General features: G+C 39.2%; 1 protein-coding gene across 1 annotated transcript in view; it reads right to left on the reverse strand.

The window, feature by feature from the left end:
* Positions 1-2,825: 2,825 nt before the first annotated feature.
* Positions 2,826-22,093, reverse strand: part of mtmr9 (myotubularin related protein 9) — a 28,677-nt gene continuing 9,409 nt past the window's right edge. Inside the window, exons 10-11 of the mRNA XM_061900635.1 lie at positions 18,988-19,139; positions 2,826-5,685 (exon numbers count right to left, since the gene is read on the reverse strand). Of these exons, the coding sequence (XP_061756619.1) occupies positions 5,522-5,685; positions 18,988-19,139 (316 nt within the window). The 3' untranslated portion in view covers positions 2,826-5,521. The remainder of the gene's footprint in view (positions 5,686-18,987; positions 19,140-22,093) is intronic.

Below are 22,093 nucleotides of genomic sequence, written 5' to 3' on the forward strand. Positions count from 1 at the left end.
AGTATTTGAACACCAACATTAATATTTGGTAGAGTAGCCTTTGTTCGCAATTACAGATGTCAAACGTTTCCTGTAGTTCTTCACAAGATTTGCACAGACTGCAGGAGGGATTTTGGCCCACTCCTCCACACAGATCTTCTCTAGATCAGTCAGGTTTCTGGGCTGTCGCTGAGTAACACAGACTTTCAGCTCCCTCCAGAGATTTTCAATTGGATTTAGGCCTAGAGACTGGCTAGGCCACTCCAGAACCTTGATATGGTTCTTACGAAGCCACTTCTTGGTTTCCCTGGCTGTGTGCTTTGGGTCACTGTCATGTTGGAAGATCCAGCTACGACACATCTTCAATGATCTGACTGAGGGAAGGTTTTTGGCCAAAATCTCACAATACATGGCTGCAGTCATCCTCTCCGTAATACAGTACAGTCGTCCTGTCCCATGAGCAGAAAAACACCCCCAAAGCATGATGCTACCACCCCCATGCTTCACAGTAGGGATGATGTTCTTGGGATGGTACGCATCATTCTTCTTCCTCCAAACACATAGTGGAATTATGACCTAAAAGGTCAATGTTGGTGTCATCTGTCCACAAAACTTTCTCCCATGACTCCTCTGATTCATCCAAAGGGTCATTTGCAAACTTAAGACGGGCCTTAACATGTGCTGGTTTAAGCAGGGGAACCTTCCGTGCCGTGCATGATTTCAAACCATGACGTCTTAGTGTATTACCAACAGTGACCATGGAAACAGTGGTCCCAGCTCTTGTCAGGTCATTGACCAAGTCCTGCCGTGTAGTCCTGGGCTGATTCCTCACCTTTCTTAGCATCATTGAGACCCCACCAGGTGATATCTGAGATTGACCGTCATGTTTAGCTTCCTCCATTTTCTAATGATTGCTCCAACAGTGGACCTTTTTTCACCAAGCTGCTTGGCAATTTCTCTGTAGCCCTTTCCATCCTTGTGGAATTGTACAAATTTGTCTCTGGTGTCTTTGGACAGCTCTTTGCTCTTAGCCAAGCTGAATGTTTGGGTCTTACTGATTGTATAGGGTGGACAGGTTTCTTTATGCAGCTAACAACCTCACACAGGTGTATCTGATTCAGGATAATACCGTAGAGTGGAGGAGGACTTTTAAAAGCGGACTAACAGGTCTTTGAGGGTCAGAATTCTAGCTGATAGACAGGTGTTCAAATACTTATTTTCAGCTGTATCACAAGAATAAATTGTTAAAAAAATCATACATTGTGATTTCTGGATTTTTCTTTTAAGGTCATCTGTCATACAGAGGACAGGCACCTACTGTGAACATTTCGGACCCCTTTATGATTTCTAAGTGGGAGAACTTGCAAAATAGCAGGGTGTTCAAATAATTATTTTCTTGACTGTACACACACACATATATATATATATATATATATATACATATATATATATATATATATATATATATATATATAATATAAAAAATATATTTTACTGATTGGTAAAATATATTTTTATTTAATGTACCTTACACATATACCTTATATTTCCCAATATCCACTTTCAAGTATTTACCAAACAGTTGTAGTTAGTTACGGATTAAAATTATGTACTCAGTTGTTTTATACTAATGCAATCAATGGAATAATTTTGTTTACAATGTCAATGTATTTTTCATATTTATTACTCTATTACAAAAAAAGGAAACTACAAGCACCTCAAATATCTTTCTATACCATATAACTTTTAAAATTATTCAAAGAAATGTATCAATTAAAAAAAAGATTCCGAATGTAAAAATTATTTCTAAATTAATAGTTTTAGCCTTCAAAAAAGTTTGTGAAAGCGAAAGTTTAAACATTTGTCAAAACACCATTACATTTTAATGTTTTACCTTTGTTATTACTTTTCTGACAAATACACCACCTGATTGGACCCACTGAAACTTTATGGAGTTTAGGCAAACCACCACAAAATCTGGTACACATCTTTAAGGGTTCGACAAGCACGTGTGTAAAATTTGAGCGAGATCGGTTGAAAAACATGGCCACTTTTAAGCAAAATGACTTTGCAACCCATTAATTATCCATAAGTTGTTGATCATTTATCTAATGGTTGAACAGAGTTATATCTGTATCATATGTATTTTGTTTATTTGGTTTTTGCAACACAGTATTATGATAGCTAGATTTTTGGGAGGCAATGCCATCTCGAACAACAGAAGGACATTGTTTCCATCCATCCATCCATCCATTTTCTACCGCTTATTCCCTTTCGGGGTCGCGGGGGGCGCTGGCGCCTATTTCAGCTACAATCGGGCGAAAGGCGAGGTACACCCTGGAGAAGTCGCCACCTCATCGCAGGGCCAACACAGATAGACAGACAACATTCACACTCACATTCACACACTAGGGCCAATTTAGTGTTGCCAATCAACCTATCCCCAGGTGCATGTCTTTGGAGGTGGGAGGAAGCCGGAGTACCCGGAGGGAACCCACGCATTCACGGGGAGAACATGCAAACTCCACATAGAAAGATCCCGAGCCTGGATTTGAACCCAGGACTGCAGGACCTTCGTATTGTGAGGCAGACGCACTAACCCCTCTTCCACCGTGAAGCCCGGACATTGTTTCAAATAGTGTAATTGATCTGATTTAAAGAACAATAATCAGTCATTTCAATTCCAAAAAGTTTTGACATTGATGCTTTGTTTGCGATTGCTAGAAGTCACCAGAAGGGAGTACAAGGGGCAGGATTAAGCTGTGGCTCAAGCATATGAGTGGACGAGCCGACACACCCATTTAGATCATAGCAGGGAAAGGAAACAACCTTGTCAAAGCACAAAGTTAATCAGTAAACCGACACACTCATTTTATTTAACAAAAACAAAACAAAATAAAAACAGCCGTCCTTCGTTGTATCAGCAACAAGTTCATTCATGTGTAGGAAAGTATGATCTAATGTAAAACGCAGCAGTCACATGGTGCTTAGAGGCAGCTGATGCTCGCCTATTTATTACACTGACACATCATCAACACACATAGCACAATATTTCGGGCCGTGGTCCTTGGTGGATTTTGACCCCCGTTACTAACATGTGGAAATATATTTCGACACTAAAGTACAGTAATATTTCTCCACTGTCGCGATCACATCACAGAGTTTTATTAGAAGACATGATGCATAATTACACTGTATAATAATATAATTCAACTAGACATTTGGCATAATGTAAACATTTGGTGCAAGCAGGAACTCTTCAAATATACAATATAAAGCAGTTTTAAGTAGTGGTTGGAATAAGTGAGACAACAATATTAAAAGTGTTTTTTGTTGTTGGCATAGCTACAGACAGCCATAAGAAACCAAAATCTATTTAAGGCTAAATCAAATGATCAGTTACTGGACGCATTCTGCAAAAAAACGAGAGATGAGCTGCACTGTATTCACGATAACGTGAAATAACTTCAGTTTCTTACCACACGGATTACTTTTGATTGAGAAACAGTATAGTATGTTGCAACAAAAACAAAGTGCATTGTTTTAATATATTAAAATGCTATTAAGACTTTTTGGTGGGCGATGTAACCATGGCAGTTGTATTGTTTTTTTTGGCCTAAATCATATCTCCTCATTACGCTGGCCACCTATAGTAAAATCGCCAACATGGTCATGATTTGACCCCTTTAACATTATGGCATATGAAATAAAGCAATTTTTTTTAACTTAAGGTAGGGTAACACTTAATTTTAAAGGTGTCTGCATAGGAGTCACACAAGCCTGTCATAGCCATGACATGGGATGTGTCATTAACATAATGCCACTTTGGAAGGAACATTATTGCTCATGATTATAGTGTATGACCCGGTTTTGTGACTTATGTAGACACCTTCAAAATAAAGTGTTGCCCAAGCTTGCTAAAAGGGGATCTGCACTTTTTGGGGGAATTTTGTCCATCGTTCACAATCATTATGAAAGACATGACGACGGATGTTCTTTTTTAATGCATTCAAAATAGCAAATAAATGCGATCAAAAGTCCGCTTACAATGGAGTCTATGGGCGCTGCGCTATTCTGCCTATAAAGCCTTTAAAAACATTCAAGCACCTCCATTCTTATTTTTAGCATAGGCGGCACATTAATTTAACAAACCCATCACTTTTTTTTTTTTAACTACATCACTGAATACAGCTCACTACAGACTGTATGGGAGTGAACAAACATATTAAATAATCAGTTCCTTTACAAGGTCTGCTGTCATTACAATGCCGACTGCTAGGATGTTCATATATTCCCATTTAGATATAAAAGAATGACTCATAAACCTAGTGAGAAAAGGGGGGTGAAACCAAGCGTCTTTTACCAGGTCTAAATTGGCTGTCAAAGTGTACCAACTTGTCTGAATACGTCCTTGTCCTACTACTATCCAGGTTTTAATGATCTAAAATAAAGTTTGACGAGCAGAGAAAAGGGGAAGCAGCTTATCAGTCGATCAACATTGGCACACAAGCTTGTGATCATGGCGTCTTTATAAATAGTTGGTCTGCGTTCGGGCTTATAATAACAATATCACTAATACTTGGTAAATATCAAGTCACGAAATGTAAATGGAGTAAATAAAAGCAGACTTATTTACTATTTTGAGTGCATAAAAAAAATACATGCGTCTTCATGTCTTTCGTAATGATTGTTAATGTTATACAAAATAAATAAAAAAACACAGCTCCCCTTTAAGTCACAAAGGCATGTTAAAAAAACTGCTGAAATCATTTATTTCTCTTAAGTTACATAATTTAAACACAGTGTTAATACTATGCCAATAGCCATACTTTGTTACATCCTTTTTGAATGAAATAATCAATGAATGTGACATGTTACACTTTTGGTGAAGTTTTTTGTGTTTTCTGAAAATGTATGCACTAATGCAAAAATTAATTAATTAATGCATTAGTATTGTACGCTCACTATACACTATAAAGTAAACAATGTGATCCAATACAAAAGCTACATATCTTGTATCCAATTATAAACACCTTGTCAAAAGTAATACAAAAACTGAGCAGATGATGACAGCTCATGTACTGGATATTACTCGCAAGGTGCATAACGCTGCCCGGTTTCAATTTACTGCAAAGCAAAGTAGTGCTTGTGATAAATATTCTAATAACCAGTACGACTGGTCAGTTCCACCTACGCTCATGGTGCCACAGCAACGTGCAGGAAAGCCACGTGCCTTACGGCGCTCTTATTTGTTGCCATAGTTACCTGTGCGGTGCTTTAGCTGCGTATACATTCGGTGGGACAGAAGATATGTATGTCATATGGGCAAAAGTATTTGTACACCTACCTACAGTGGAGAAAAGTTGATTAAGAAGTATCTATTAATATGTGTGTCCACAGTGTATTTTGGCGACAAAAGATTTAGGCATGTGCAACTATGTGATGTAAACATAAAAAAAACAATTCAATCCCTCATATTTGAAATCAATCAAACCAGTCTGCAGATCGGTTTTCTACCTTTTTCACCTCTTTTGTGCTGGTTCTAGGGTGTTTGCAGCAGAGGATCTTCGGTTTCCAGCTGGGCCAGCTGCCTGCGTAGGAGGTTGACTCGGTTCTGCAGCTCCTTGTTGTACTCGATGATGTGCACCATCTCCTCGTAGGCCTCGTCTAAACACTTGGACGAGCGGTTCCATCGGAGAAAGACTCCTGTCATTAAAGAAAACACTCGTTAAGTCAGGGTAGAAGAGGCATTTGTCATACACAAGCAGCGTCTGTGGCTAAGTCCTGAGCGGTCGACCGAAAAATAGAAGAAAATGCATAAAAAGATGTCTTTAGCTTGAAAGAATATTTAACCAGTTATTACTATACCGCATTTACAACTTGTCTGTATGACTCTTTGCTCTACGATTAAGTGGCGTCTTGTCTTGTAGCCTGCCTTCCACCCGAGTGTAGCTGGGATAGGCTCCAGCCACCCCACATACACGGAAACGACAAGCGGTAGAAAATGGATGCATGGATGGCATTATGAGCATAGGTATAATTACTTGGCAATAATTTGGATGTTTTGCAGTCGAGCAACATACATTGTATTATGGTTTCTTTGTTGAGCAAAATAATAGAAACCATAAAATGGGTGTCAATTCTGCAACCGGTCATTATTGTGGACTAAGAAATGTTAAGCATATGTGAGAGTATGTTTGTTTGTGTAAGTGATAATGTGTGTGTGTCTGTTAAAGTGTATTGGGCTACATTTTGTGCTGAGCTGTTTAAGCATGTTTATTAAATATTTTCCAGCCCCATGTTGATAGTATTAAAACTTGATCTGTCTAAGGTTCACTTATTAAAGATAAAACTTTTTTTTTTTATCAATCTGCGATTCCTGGATTCATTATGAGTTAACTATTGACAAATGTTATTAGTTGCGATTCAATATCTTAATAATTTGACAGCCCTAATATGAAAGTAACATAGAGAGCCTTGGATTAGACAGCAAGGGTCACATATATTTCAAAATTTAAAGTCACACAATACTAATTGGTTAATAATTATTCAACCATGTCTTTCTGCAGATATCTTATATTTTGCAGTTGTCATAATAAATGTCAAGATAGCAGCAATTTCAGTGTTTATGATGTGGTTGCACCATCAATAACACCCAGAAATGTCAGCAGTATGCACCCTACCAATCCAATCTGCGCAGTCGGTCAACTCGGGCTAATCAGGGGTTGTGTGGGGTCGAGGGTATTGGTGAAGGAGGGGCACCAAGAGCAGCATTTCTTTATTAATTGCTCTACTTAAAGTAAACAGGAAGTGCGATGCAAGTCAAAATCACGTTGCTTTTATCGCAAATTTATGGCGGAATGCAGGTATGCAACATTCCTTTTTATGTTTTTACAGGCAGGCCGCTTCCTACTTACTTTATTGAATGAGCACAAATGACAATAAATTCATCTAAACTTTGTGTTGCGCAATAAACAAATGACAGCACGCCTTGGGACATCATCATAAAAGTGTGCCACAAATCTCAGAACAGCACGCATATGACTCCTGACAACTGAAAGGGATCGGATGTCACCCACCGTGCAAGCTATTCGGCAAGCACGCAAGCTAAAGGAATCAGTGACACGCCAGGGAAGCAATGCAAGCTACAGTGGGGCAAAAAAGTATTTAGTCAGCCACCGATTGTGCAAGTTCTCCCACTTAAAATGATGACAGGTCGGTAATTTTCATCATAGGTACACTTCAACTGTGAGAGACAGAACGTGAAAAAAAAAATCCAGGAATTCACATTGTAGGAATTTTAAAGAATTTATTTGTAAATTATGGTGGAAAATAAGTATCTGGTCAACCATTCAAAGCTCTCACTGATGGAAGGAGGTTTTGACTCAAAATCTCACGATACATGGCCCCATTCATTCTTTCCTTAACACGGATCAATCGTCCTGTCCCCTTAGCAGAAAAACAGCTCCAAAGCATGATGTTTCCACCCTCATGCTTCACAGTAGGTAGGGTGTTCTTGGGATGCAACTCAATATTCTTCTTCCTCCAAACACGACGAGTTGAGTTTATACCAAAATGGATACATGGATGATGCAGCAGAGGATTGGGAGAATGTCATGTGGTCAGATGAAACCAAAATAGAACTTTTTGGTATAAACTCAACTCGTCGTGTTTGGAGGAAGAAGAATACTGAGTTGCATTCCAAGAACACCATACCTACTGTGAAGCATTCTTTCCGTGTTAAGGAAAGAATGAATGGGGCCATGTATCGTGAGATTTTGAGCCAAAACCTCCTTCCATGAGTGAGAGCCTTTAATGGTTGACCAAATACTTATTTTCCACCATATTTTACAAATAAATTCTCAAAAATTCCTACAATGTGAATTCCTGGATTTGTTTTTCACATTCTGTCTCTCACAGTTGAAGTGTACCTATGATGAAAATTACAGACCTCTGTCATCATTTTAAGTGGGAGAACTTGCACAATCGGTGGCTGACTTTTTTGCCCTACTGTATGTGAAAAGTAGAGGTGGGAATCTTTGGGCAGTAACTACAGTTTGTTACTACATCTGTAAGTGCAAGTTCGAACTATACTATGGAAAGCCAAACACATTTATCAACAACATCCAGAAACACCGCCGGCTTTGCTGGGAAAAAGTGTTCTGAGGTCAGACGAGTCCACATTTCAAATTGTTTTTGGAAACTACACATCGTGTCCTCTGGACCAGAGAAGAAGAGATCCATCCCGACTGTTAAAGGCGCAAAGTTCAAAAGCCAGCACTCTGTGATGGTATAGGGGTGTATTAGGGTCCAAGGCATGGGTAACTTACACATCTGTGAAGGCAACATTGATGCTGAAAGGTACATACAGGTTTTGGAGCAACATATGTTGCCATCCAAGCAACGTCTTTTTCATGGACGCCCCTGCTTATTTCAGCAAGACAATGCCAGGCCACTTTCTGCACGTGTTACAACGGCGTGGTTTTGTAGTAAAAGAGTGTGGGTACTACAGGCCAGCTCGTAGTCCAGACCTGTCTCCCATTGAAAATGTGTGGTGCATTAAGAAGCGTAAAATACCACAACGGAGACCCCGGTCTATTAAAAACTTAAGCTGTACATTAAGCCAGAATGGGAAAGAAGTTCACCTAAAAAAGTTCAAAAATAGGTCTCAGTTCCCAAACGTTTACTGTGTTGTTGAAAGGAAAGGCCATTTAACATAGTGGTAAAAATGCTTCTGTGCCAACTTTTTTGCAATCTGTTGCTGTCATTAAATTCTACGTTAATGATTATTTGCAAGAAAAAAAACTAAGTTTGTCCGTTCGAACATTAAATATCTTGTCTTTGCAGTTGGCAGTCTATTCAATTGAATATAAGTTGAAAAAGATTGCAAATCATTGCATTCTGTTTTTATTTACGATTGACACAACGGGCCAACTTCACTGGTTTTGGGTTTTGTATGATAGTGTTTTATGGTATATTGTTAATAAATTGTACATTATAATATATCGTAACTGTATTTGAATTAATAATAACAATAATAATAATCACATGTCTACAAGGCTCCTCCTTTGGCTACGTGTGCAGTGTTGCGTCATTTCCATTTTTTGGATGTGAGTGCATACAACATAGATACGGACGACTCGATACATGAGAACTAGTGATGGGATCAGCAGTTTTTTCGACTGTACTGAATCACTAGAATCAGTTCCTTAAATTGATTTGTTCAAAAAATGTGTTCACCGAATCACTTCTGCAGCAGCAGTTCTGTGTACAGGTCAGTGAATCATGAGTCAGTCAGTAACAGCTTCCCCAGTGGCAGATCTCGGTGTGTGTCAGTTCGCGAACCACACAAGCCCTCAGCACCCAATGAACGACGCGCACAGTGACTGAACGAGAGCCTCAATGTGACGTCCTCCTCCGCGACACAGTCAGTTCTCTGTGTCAGTAGGTTCGCGAATCGCGAGTCCTGATTCTGAATGAGTGAGTGAGTGCAGCACGAACGTGATTCACGTCCTCAGCGACAACCAGTCAGTTCTTGTAGGTTCGTGAAGCGAGCTTGAATCACTCAGCTACAGTTCTGTGGGCCGGAGGGCGACAGACATGAATCGCTCTCTGCAAAAACAAATATTAAATTAAGAAACCCTTAACAAATGCCAACATAAAAACTAAATGTTCTGTAGCAAAGAAAATGTAAACTTAAATATGCAAACAAAAAGAAAATAAATACCTTCAAAATAAAACAATGAAATTAAGAGCCAGAAATGCCAAAATAAAAACTAAATGTTCTGTAGCCTACGTTTAAAAATATAACAAAGAAAATATCAACTTATATGTGCAAACAAAAAGAAAATAAATAGGCTACCTTAAATAAAACAAAACAAATATTAAACCAAGTGCCAGAAATGCCAACATAAAAACTAAAATTTCTGTAGCTTACAGTTAAAAATATCAACTTAAATATGCAATAAAAACTTTAGGTGTTGAGATAATGGGGACGGGGCGCGTGTGTGTTAGCTTGGAGAATGAATGGAGAACGGATGCCAATGGCATGAAACATCCCCGCGACGGGAGGAGAATCACTCGCGGCATTGGGGCAAGCAGAGCAGAGAGCGAGAGCGTTGTCGTTCACTGAGTGATTCATGTTGTTTATCCGCGGTGAACGACTCGTTCGCTCAGTCCCTCCCTCCGCCCCCATGATGAGTAGCCGACGTCGAGGGTTCAGTGAGTCACAGAATGCGCCAGTTCCACTCATACCGCATGGTCGCGGCGGAGCTCAACTGAACTGAGAAAGGAACGAATCAGTTCATGAAGTGATTCGGTTCAGTACGTTTACTCAAAAAATTTGTTCGTTCGAACGAATCGTTCGCGAACGACACAACACTAATGAGAACTGGAGGAGCTTGCTAAGTCTGTACTTGGTGAGAAGGCATCCTGGATTCAATTTTCATGCCTCCCAAAACAACAGAAGGTTCAGATATTTCGTCATAAACTTGCGGCTCAAAGACGGGTGACATTTATGTCTGGAAGTTTTGCAGACTGGCGGCCGCACGGTATAAATACAATGGTCTCTTCTGACTTATTATCGTACTTGCTGATTTCCACTTCCTAGCTGGTACACTCTCTGCTGTAACGTGGTTCCTATTAGCATTCTGTTGAAGTGTACACACATCATTTATTCGTTTCTTGTTTCACTACTTCACATTTAAGCTATCTTAGAGCTGCGGCTACATTGTTTGTTTGACCTTGTCTCTGTGTGTGTTCACACTAACCCAGCCAACACATAACGCTAAAAGATTGATAGCTAATGGTTCTCTCAGTTAGTTAGAACCAAACCGAGAAATGGCATTAAGAACATCAGCATTAATGCCACGTTTCCTATAACTTTATTTACAATATGTAAAAAATTGATATTTATACATTTGTCCTGCTATTTAGAATTGTCAACTTTCTAATCGTGATTAGGTTTTACACAACTCCCGTTGCCTCAACAGAGCAAAAAAAAATAAACCAAGGACAGTACACACCCTGGCTTCCACTTGTTCGACCTGCTATCATAGGGCAGGCGCTACAGGTGCATCAGAGCCAGAACAAACAGGCTCAGAGACAGCTTCTTTCCCAGAGCTGCCACCACCTTGAACTCCAACTTGTAATAAACAATTCACCCCTATACAATATCCTACCCTAATACCCTACTGTTCAATATTACCCTTCAAGTGCAATATGTCCAACACTGATTGTTATCACTGCGGTATTCTTGTCTTGTTCTGTATATTGTACAGTATTTTGTATATTGTACAGGATTGCTTATTATTTTCATTTGATAGTTGTCTATTTATTTCAATTCTTAGTTTTATCCTTATTACTTCTTGAGTAATTTATCTTTATCCCATTATTGTTCCCACTATCGCACCTTATGTTGGGAGTCCTTAATCTCGCTATATGTAAAAATGATGACAATAAAGTCCATTCTATTCTATTTCATTCTGATTCAATTGAAAAATAAATAATTTTTCCCACTGGGGCCCTAAAAAGATGCTGAAAGCAAAAACAAGGGCTTGGCAAAGGTCACAGAGTGCACTCTTCATGTTACTAGTAGTCTGTGACGCAGCATGCCTAGGCTGTCTTGCCATATTTAGTATTTTCCTGTTTGGTGTTTCTTCTACAAGGGTAATTATATTGGTCAGTAGCTTCATTTTCTTATAACATTCATGGCACCCTCTCTGGGGTGTTGCCAAGACATGCTAGCTTGCATGAACATAAATATCCTAAAGGCAGCATAGATGTTTTGTTTGATGTTTTCCAACCAATTTTGCTCAGCTTTACACACATTTACTTGACAGATGGGCTGGAAAATTAATAAAATTTTTGACGATGAAACAGATGAAGAGCAACTGAGTGAAAAAAGAAAATGTTTATTAGAAGTTGGACCATGGTTGCTACTTTTCGACCCAACACTAACTAGTATGCTGAATCAATTATCACAAAATTTAACAAAAAAGTAAGGCATTTGCTTTTCCACGTAACCGCGGTTGTAGTCGCATAATTGGACAATAAAACCAAATCCGTTGATAAACACAAAATAATATCAGGGAAATTGACACAAATGTAAGTGAAATGTTGTCATTGTGGGAGGAAGAATATTTAGTTTGGAAAAATATTGTGTCTGTTAGTGGTCATTTATCGCTTACACACTCAACCGCCCCGCCCCGAACTAAGCAATGTCGAGACTGTCACTTGAAACAGTGAGTAAACTACGAAGCTAAAGCTAGCCAGAACAATCCCGACACCTGCTTGTGAACGACATCATCAATGTAAGATCAATGTACAAACAGTGTTCACAGCTAAAGAGTTGCTGTAATTTTTTTTAAAGTCACATCTTTACTCGCCAAGTTGAGAACAACATACTTCCTCTCTTCACAATAAAAACGCGGTGAGCCACATCCAGTCTGACTGCAATAAGAAAATAAAGATTTCACAAATGTAAATTCAACAAGAATAATGTACTTAAAGAACTTATTAACCTAAAATACTGGTCAAAATTGTCCAAAGATGTATTGAACCAATAAATATGAGTATTTTTGCATTTAATTAAAAACATTTCATAAAATATTATTTGACACAAAAGGACACACTCTAAAGTGGTAAAAGATGTGTAAAAGTCAAAAGACTGAATTAAAAACAATTAAAAAGGAATAACTGATTTTTTTTTAAATTGCTACAGTTTATTTAATTGTGTTGTTATTGCAATTGTTAGTTTACTTGTAGTGGTGTTTATTTGTTACGAATTGGTATCCAGGTTGTTTTTTTAAACTATATTTAAATTTTAGTTTTGGTGGTACAATAAATACTAATGTTTTCAAATTAATGAATAACCGTGTACTTAATCTTTATTACAAAATCAATCATAATAACCGCGATTATTATTTTTGGCATAATCGTCCAGTCCTATGTGACAGTCCCATAAAATTGTGCAATTTTGTGGCTATTCATCAAGACACCATAAAGTTGTTGTTTTTTCACACTGACTTATCGATGACCACACATAATTACTGACTTTTAAGTATGTTCGTATGGATACTGCCCATCTAAAATACTTTTATTGCATCTCTTTTTGTCTAAGTAAAGGGAAACTAGCAAAGTAAGAATGTAATGGCTGATTGCTGCCAATGTGTTTCTACTGTTTCGGCACCTTGAATAATATGGAATAAAAGCAATGAGGGTTAAACCAGAGCCGTGTATAAAAAGCATATGGACAACTCGGTTTTTCAAAGTTGGTCTCAAACATGGCGCCCTGTAGTCACGTGGGGGGATTTTGACCCATCAGAGAGTGTATGGCCAGATAATCTCTTAAAAGATTGGTCAAAAGCCCCTCACGTGACTACGGAGCGCTATGTTTGGGACCAACTCAGTAAAACTAAAATAATGCTATTCGGTAACAGCAAAAGAGAAAGTCAAAACACAAGACAGTGTAGACATTGAAACAATAAAATAAATAAATTTTTGGGGTGTAATAAGAGATAATAAAATGAACTGAAAATCTCTATAAAAAATATACAGCACAACATGGAGAAAAAAAAATTCAATAATAAACAAATCTAAACATGTTGTGGACCAAAAATCACTCCATAAACGCATCGCAACGGTAATACGATAAACCTAGTGCTTGTCAGGGGTATCACCGTTTCCAAAGTTACGATACTCCCGTATACTAAAGTATTGTCCGATCATTACCTTATAAAATTCGAGGTTCAGACGCATGTTAGTCAAACTAGTAATAATAATAACTGCTTTAGCAGCCGCAACATTAATACGGCCACAACGACAACTCTTGCTGACCTACTGCCCTCGGTAATGGCCCCATTCCCAAAGTATGTGGGCTCTATTGATAACCTCACTAACAACTTTAACGACGCCCTGCGCGAAACCATTGATAACATAGCACCGCTAAAGTTAAAAAAAGGCTCCAATAAAGCGTACCCCGTGGTTTACAGAAGAAACTAGAGCTCAGAAATTTTTATGTAGAAAGCTGGAACGCAAATGGCGCACGACTAAACTTGAGGTGCACCATCAAGCATGGAGTGCTAGTTTAATAACTTATAAACGCATGCTTACCTTAGCTAAAGCTAAATATTACTCAAATCTCATCCACCGTAATAAAAACGATCCTAAATTTTTGTTTAGTATGGTAGCATCGCTAACCCAACAAGGGACTCCTTCCAGTAGCTCCACCCACTCAGCTGATGACTTTATGCAATTCTTTAGTAAGAAAATTGAAGTCATTAGAAAGGAGATTAAAGACCATGCGTCCCAGCTACAACTGGGTTCTATTAACACTGACACGATTGTATATACGGCGGATACTGCCCTCCAAAATAGTTTCTCTCGTTTTGAGGAAATAACATTAGAGGAATTGTTACAACGTGTAAATGGAATAAAACAAACAACATGTTTACTTGACCCACTTCCTGGGAAACTGATCAAGGAGCTCTTTGTATTATTAGGTCCATCAGTGCTAAATATTATAAACTTATCACTTTCCTCGGGCACTGTTCCCCTAGCATTCCAAAAAGCGGTTATTCATCCTCTTCTTAAAAGACCTAACCTCGACCCTGACCTCATGGTAAACTACCGACCGGTGTCTCACCTTCCCTTTATTTAAAAAATCCTCTAAAAAATTGTTGCGGAGCAGTTAAATGAACACTTAGCGTCTAACAATCTATGTGAAACCTTTCAATCCGGTTTCAGGGCAAATCACTCCACGGAGACAGCCCTCGCAAAAATGACTAATGATCTATTGCTAAAGATGGATTCTGATGCGTCATCTATGTTGCTGCTCCTCGATCTTAGCGCTGCTTTTGATACCGTCGATCATAATATTTTATTAGAACGTATCAAAACACGAATTGGTATGTCGGACTTAGCCCTGTCTTGGTTTAACTCTTATCTTACTGATAGGATGCAGTGCGTCTCCCATAACAATGTGACCTCGGACTACGTTAAGGTAACGTGTGGAGTTCCCCAGGGTTCGGTCCTTGGCCCTGCACTCTTCAGCATCTACATGCTGCCACTAGGTGACATCATACGCAAATACGGTGTTAGCTTTCACTGTTATGCTGATGACACCCAACTCTACATGCCCCTAAAGCTGACCAACACGCCGGATTGTAGTCAGCTGGAGGCGTGTCTTAATGAAATCAAACAATGGATGTCCGCTAACTTTTTGCAACTCAACGCCAAAAAAACGGAAATGCTGATTATCGGTCCTGCTAGACACTGACCTCTATTTAATAATACAACTCTAACATTTGACAACCAAACAATTAAACAAGGCGTTTCGGTAAAGAATCTGGGTGTTATCTTTGACTCAACTCTCTCCTTTGAGTCACACATTAAAAGCGTTACTAAAACGGCCTTCTTTCATCTCCGTAATATCGCTAAAATTCGCTCCATTCTGTCCACTAAAGACGCTGAGATCATTATCCATGCGTTTGTTACGTCTCGCCTCGACTACTGTAACGTATTATTTTCGGGTCTCCCCATGTCTAGCATTAAAAGATTACAGTTGGTACAAAATGCGGCTGCTAGACTTTTGACAAGAACAAGAAAGTTTGATCACATTACGCCTGTACTGGCTCACCTGCACTGGCTTCCTGTGCACTTAAGATGTGACTTTAAGGTTTTACTACTTACGTATAATATACTACACGGTCTAGCTCCATCCTATTTTGCCGATTGTATTGTACCATATGTCCCGGCAAGAAATCTGCGTTCAAAGGACTCCGGCTTATTAGTGATTCCCAAAGCCCAAAAAAAGTCTGCGGGCTATAGAGCGTTTTCATTTCGGGCTCCAGTACTCTGGAATGCCCTCCCGGTAACAGTTCGAGATGCCACCTCAGTAGAAGCATTTAAGTCTCACCTTAAAACTCATTTGTATACTCTAGCCTTTAAATAGACTCCCTTTTTAGACCAGTTGATCTGCCGTTTCTTTTCTTTTTCTCCTATGTCCCACTCTCCCTTGTGGAGGGGGTCCGGTCCGATCCGGTGGCCATGTACTGCTCGCCTGTGTATCGGCTGGGGACATCTCTGCGCTGCTGATCCACCTCCGCTTGGGATGTTTTCCTGCTGGCTCCGCTGTGAACGGGACTCTCGCTGCTGTGTTGGATCCGCTTTGGACTGGACTCTTGCAACTGTGTTGGATCCATTATGGATTGAACTTTCACAGTATCATGTTAGACCCGCTCGACATCCATTGCTTTCCTCCTCTCCAAGGTTCTCATAGTCATCATTGTCACCGACGTCCCACTGGGTCATCATTGTAACCGACGTCCCACTGGGTGTGAGTTTTCCTTGCCCTTATGTGGGCCTACCGAGGATGTCGTAGTGGTTTGTGCAGCCCTTTGAGACACTAGTGATTTAGGGCTATATAAGTAAACATTGATTGATTGATTGATTGATACTGCTCCCTAGTGTTAACAACATATGAGTTATTGTGCAGAGATATAGGGAAACAACTACATATGTACAGACACTTTATTCATTAACTGTGTTACAAAAAAGGTCAGTTAGAAAAAAAAACCTAACATTGGATGTAGAGACCCTTCATCGAATCAAAAATATAAAAATTCAAAGACTTGGTACATTTGCACACAGCAAAAATCATGTACAAAGCAAATTATAACCTGCTACTCAAGAATGTACAAACATTCTGCTCAACAACAGAGGAAAAATATAATCTTAGAGAAAAATGTAAATTAAAACATTTGTATGCAAGCGTAACACTTAAGAACTTTAGCACCGTATTTTTCGGACTATAAATCGCAGTTTTTTTTCATAGTTTGGCCAGGGGTGCGACTTATACTCAGGAGAGACTTATGTGTGAAATTGTTAACAGATTACCGTAAAATATCAAATAATATTATTTAGCTCATTCACGTAAGAGACTAGACGTATAAGATTTCATGGGATTTAGCGATTAGAAGTGACAGATTGTTTGGTAAGCGTATAGCATGTTTATATATGTTATAGTTATTTGAATGAGTCCATAATATATGTAATATGTTACGTTAACATACCAGGCACGTTCTCAGTTGGTTGTTTATGCGTCATATAACTGACACTTATTCAGCCTGTTGTTCACTATCCTTTATTTATTTTAAATTGCCTTTCAAATGTCTATTCCTGGTGTTGGCTTTTGTCAAATACATTCCCCCAAAAAATGCGATTTATACTCCAGTGCGACTTATGTATGTTTTTTTCTTCTTTATTATGCATTTTCGGCAGGTGCGACTTATACTATGGAGCGACTTATACTCCGAAAAATACAGTATATCAGTATGTGGAATTAAATTATGGAATGGATTAAGAAAAACGGCAATAAATGTAATCAAGTGATCCATCCATCCATCCATCCAATTTCTACCCTTTGCCCTTTTCAGAGTCGCGGGGGGTGATGGGGCCTATCTCAGCTGCATTCCAGAGGTATGGGAAATTACTGGTGAATTAACTACCTATCTGTGTGAACTGTATTAATATTTATTTATAATTTCATTAGTGTTTTGTTTGAGGTAAAAAAGAATTGAACAATTGTGTTAGAAATATTTTCAAGACAAGAAAGGGATAAGATTAAATAAGCTCTGCTTCTTTCTACTCCTTTTCGGATATGTTGGAATGTGAAATTGTAAACATGTAACTGTAAACTAGTTTGAAAAATCGCTATGTTGTTATTTATTTTACTATTATGTTCTTAAATGATAAATGGGTTGTACTCGTATAGCGCTTTTCTACCTTCAAGGTACTTAAAGCGCTTTGACACTACTTCCACATTTACCCATTCACACACACATTCACACACTGATGGAGGGAGCTGCCATGCAAGGCGCCAACCAGCACCCATCAGGAGCAAGGGTGAAGTGTCTTGCTCAGGACACAACGGACGTGACGAGGTTGGTACTAGGTGGGATTTGAACCAGGGACCCTCGGGTTGCGCACGGCCACTCTACTACTGCGCCACGCCGTCCCTTCTTGTATTATTCATTTTTGTTGTTTTATTTTCCCTTTTTTTCAATATAAATTAATATTTGGCTTGGTTAGTAGAGAGGCCGTGCCAGCAAACCTGAGGGTTCCTGGTTCGATCCCCGGCTTTCGACATTCTTGTCGCGTCCATTGTGTCCTTGAGCAAGACACCCTTTGCATGGCTGCTCAGTGTATGAATGTGTGTGTATATGGGTGAATGTGGAAATAAGTGTCAAAGCGCTTTGATTACTTTGAAGGTAGAAAAGCGCTATACATCCATCCATCCATTTTCTACCGCTTATTCCCTTTACCATTTACCATTTAAAGTAGAATACCACTCTAAAATATCGTGGTTCATACACTCGCTGAGACTGCTGTTGTTCCAAAATGACAATACTGCCCCCTTCTGGTAACATATCTAAAATATAGGCCAAAGCCCACTCGTATTTCAGAATTGATTTGGTTTGTCTGACTAAAAGCCACCTGATATGGTTTGTAATTGTACGCACGTGGTCGAAATGGATGGTAGCCTTATGCCAACTGAAACTCTCAATTATCCCCCTGCACTTATCCAAGTCTTCATGTGTTCATAGATGATAACTAGGTATTGATATCAGCAACAAAAATCTGATTATATCGGCTTGTATCTGAAATCAATACAATATAAACATTAGAATAAAAGCAGTCAATTGCAGACCTCGCTCCAACACTTCTATCCAGCATCAATCACCAAGATCCAGCACATATCCACAACACTATTGTTTTTTATTTGAGTATTACTTTATCAAGACTTTGCTAACATTCCTCACAACATAATAAGTAATCAAAGTATGTATGATTTGTGCTGATCAATATTGGCCAATACTCAAAACTCAAGGCTGCAATATCGGTCTAGTACTGAAAGTAAAAAAGTTTTATCTGGACACTCCTAATTATAAAGCTCATTTTCAGTTTGTTTATTTGGTGTGCAAGAGGTGTGACGTGTCTGTGTCTTACCCTCCCACAGCAGCAGACTCTGAGGGGCCACCGAGGGCCAGATGACAAGGCTGTTGGCCTCATAGAGCGGGTTGGTAAGGCGCTCAAGCTCCTGGGGCCGGTTCACCCATGACCACAGGGAGACCGTTTTCTCAGGCACCAACAGTTTCGACCTGTAGGGAGGAGGTGGGTTGGTAATGTTAGTGCAGCATGGAGAAGCCAAAGTGGAAATGTTCTAGATGTTTTGACTTTGGAGTTGTGCTCGGCTAGCCTGCAGTTAGTCTTTCATTAATTACAAAACACGAGACGCAACACAAACATGATATTATAAAAGTAACCTGATAACAAAATAAACTGTAGTCAATTGTTTTTGGTAAACACTACCATGGTGATGCATAACATAGTGCAAGAGTTGGATTAAAAATTACTGTTTGATAAGGTATTCAATTTCATAAAACTGTTTATATATATGGTAGTGGTTTTCAGAAGTGTGGAGCTGCGCTGCATCTTACCCTAAGCTGTACTAGTATTTAAGCGATTGAAAAATGTTAAAAACAGTCACTACAAACTACAACCTCCATTATAAAAATTGCAAAATTATTACACGACAAATGTGAGTAATATCATCTTTGTAAAAGGAAAAATTGATGACTTAATGTATCTACTGTTTTAGGGGTGCAACAATACATGTATACGTATTGAACTGTTCGATACAATGGTTATCCAAGATATCCAAGCGGCCTGTGAAGCAGGGGAGTGTAGTAGCAGCAGGGGCCGTCTACGGAGCAGACGCCAGCGGTGTGATCGGAAACGCGGATGCCGAGCGGGGCTAAAAATAAAGCAGAAGGCTAATCCCCACAGAACACCACTTCACTCCATCCTGAAGCCAGATTTAAATGGAAGATTCAAGACTACTGGTCTGGGTAAGGAGTCAGTTAAATTAGAACAAGTTTTTTCTGCTTTGATTGTTTCAGAGTTGGACATGCGTTCTACTGAGGTGGCAAACTATGATGCGTGCAGTTTATCAAAGCAACAAACAAACAATCGGAAAATTCCCGTCGTATCAATTCCTAGATATGGTCGTAATTATACTAAATGCACTTGGCATAATAAACACAACATTATTAATATTGCTACTACAAATAATTTGATCAAAAATTCCCTAAAACAGCCCACGAATAATTTGATCAAAAATTCCCTAAAACAGCCCACTACCTATAATATAGGTTTTTCAAACATAAGAACATTGTCTCCCAAAACGTTGTTAGTTAATGATATCATCAGAGACAACAATCTTAACGTCATCGGTCTCAGCAAAACCTGGCTTAAACCAAACGACTTTTTTGCGCTAAATGAGGCATGTCCTCCTAACTTTACACATGCGCATATTGCCCGTCCCCTTAAAAGGGGTCGGGGGGTCGCACTAATATACAACGAAAACTTTAACCTTAGTCCTAACATAAATAATAAATATAAATCGTTTGAGGTGCTTACTATGAGGTCTGTCACACCGCTGCCTCTACACCTGGCTGTTATCTACCGCCCCCAGGGCCCTATTTGGACTTTATCAATGAATTCTCAGAGTTCGTTGTTGATTTAGTAACGCACGCCGATAATATAATCATAATGGGGGACTTTAATATCCATATGAATACCCCATCGGACCCACCGAGCGTAGCGCTCCAGACTATAATTGATAGCTGTGGTCTTACACAAATAATAAATGAACCCACGCATCGCAACGGTAATACGATAGACCTAGTGCTTGTCAGGGGTATCACCGTTTCCAAAGTTACGATACTCCCGTATACTAAAGTATTGTCCGATCATTACCTTATAAAATTCGAGGTTCAGACGCATGTTCGTCAAACTAATAATAATAATAACTGCTATAGCAGCCGCAACATTAATACGGCCACAACGACAACTCTTGCTGACCTACTGCCCTCGGTAATGGCACCATTCCCAAAGTATGTGGGCTCTATTGATAACCTCACTAACAACTTTAACGACGCCCTGCGCGAAACCATTGATAAGATAGCACCGCTAAAGTTAAAAAAAGGCTCCAATAAAGCGTACCCCGTGGTTTACAGAAGAAACTAGAGCTCAGAAATTATTATGTAGAAAGCTGGAACGCAAATGGCGCACGACTAAACTTGAGGTGCACCATCAAGCATGGAGTGATAGTTTAATAACTTATAAACGCATGCTTACCTTAGCTAAAGCTAAATATTTCTCAAATTTCATCCACCGTAATAAAAACGATCCTAAATTTTTGTTTAGTACGGTAGCATCGCTAACCCAACAAGGGACCACTTCCAGTAGCTCCACCCACTCAGTTGATGACTTTATGCAATTCTTTAGTAAGAAAATTGAAGTCATTAGAAAGGAGATTAAAGACAATGCGTCCCAGCTACAACTGGGTTCTATTAACACTGATACGATGGTATATACGGCGGATACTGCCCTCCAAAATAGTTTCTCTCGTTTTGAGGAAATAACATTAGAGGAATTGTTACAACGTGTAAATGAAATAAAACAAACAACATGTTTACTTGACCCTCTTCCTGGGAAACTGATCAAGTAGCTCTTTGTATTATTAGGTCCATCAGTGCTAAATATTATAAACTTATCACTTTCCTCGGGAACTGTTCCCCTAGCATTCAAAAAAGCGGTTATTCATCCTCTTCTTAAAAGACCTAACCTCGATCCTGACCTCATGGTAAACTACCGACAGGTGTCTCACCTTCCCTTTATTTCAAAAATCCTCGAAAAAATTGTTGCGGAGCAGTTAAATGAACACTTAGCGTCTAACAATCTATGTGAAGCCTTTCAATCCGGTTTCAGGGCAAATCACTCCACGGAGACAGCCCTCGCAAAAATGACTAATGATCTATTGCTAACGATGGATTCTGATGCGTCATCTATGTTGCTGCTCCTCGATCTTAGCGCTGCTTTCGATACCGTCGATCATAATATTTTATTAGAACGTATCAAAACACAAATTGGTATGTCAGACTTAGCCCTGTCTTGGTTTAACTCTTATCTTACTGATAGGATGCAGTGCGTCTCCCATAACAATGCGACCTCGGACTACGTTAAGGTAACGTGTGGAGTTCCCCAGGGT

This window comes from Nerophis ophidion, linkage group LG05 (assembly GCF_033978795.1).
Source record: "Nerophis ophidion isolate RoL-2023_Sa linkage group LG05, RoL_Noph_v1.0, whole genome shotgun sequence".
Taxonomy (NCBI): Eukaryota; Metazoa; Chordata; class Actinopteri; order Syngnathiformes; family Syngnathidae; genus Nerophis; species Nerophis ophidion.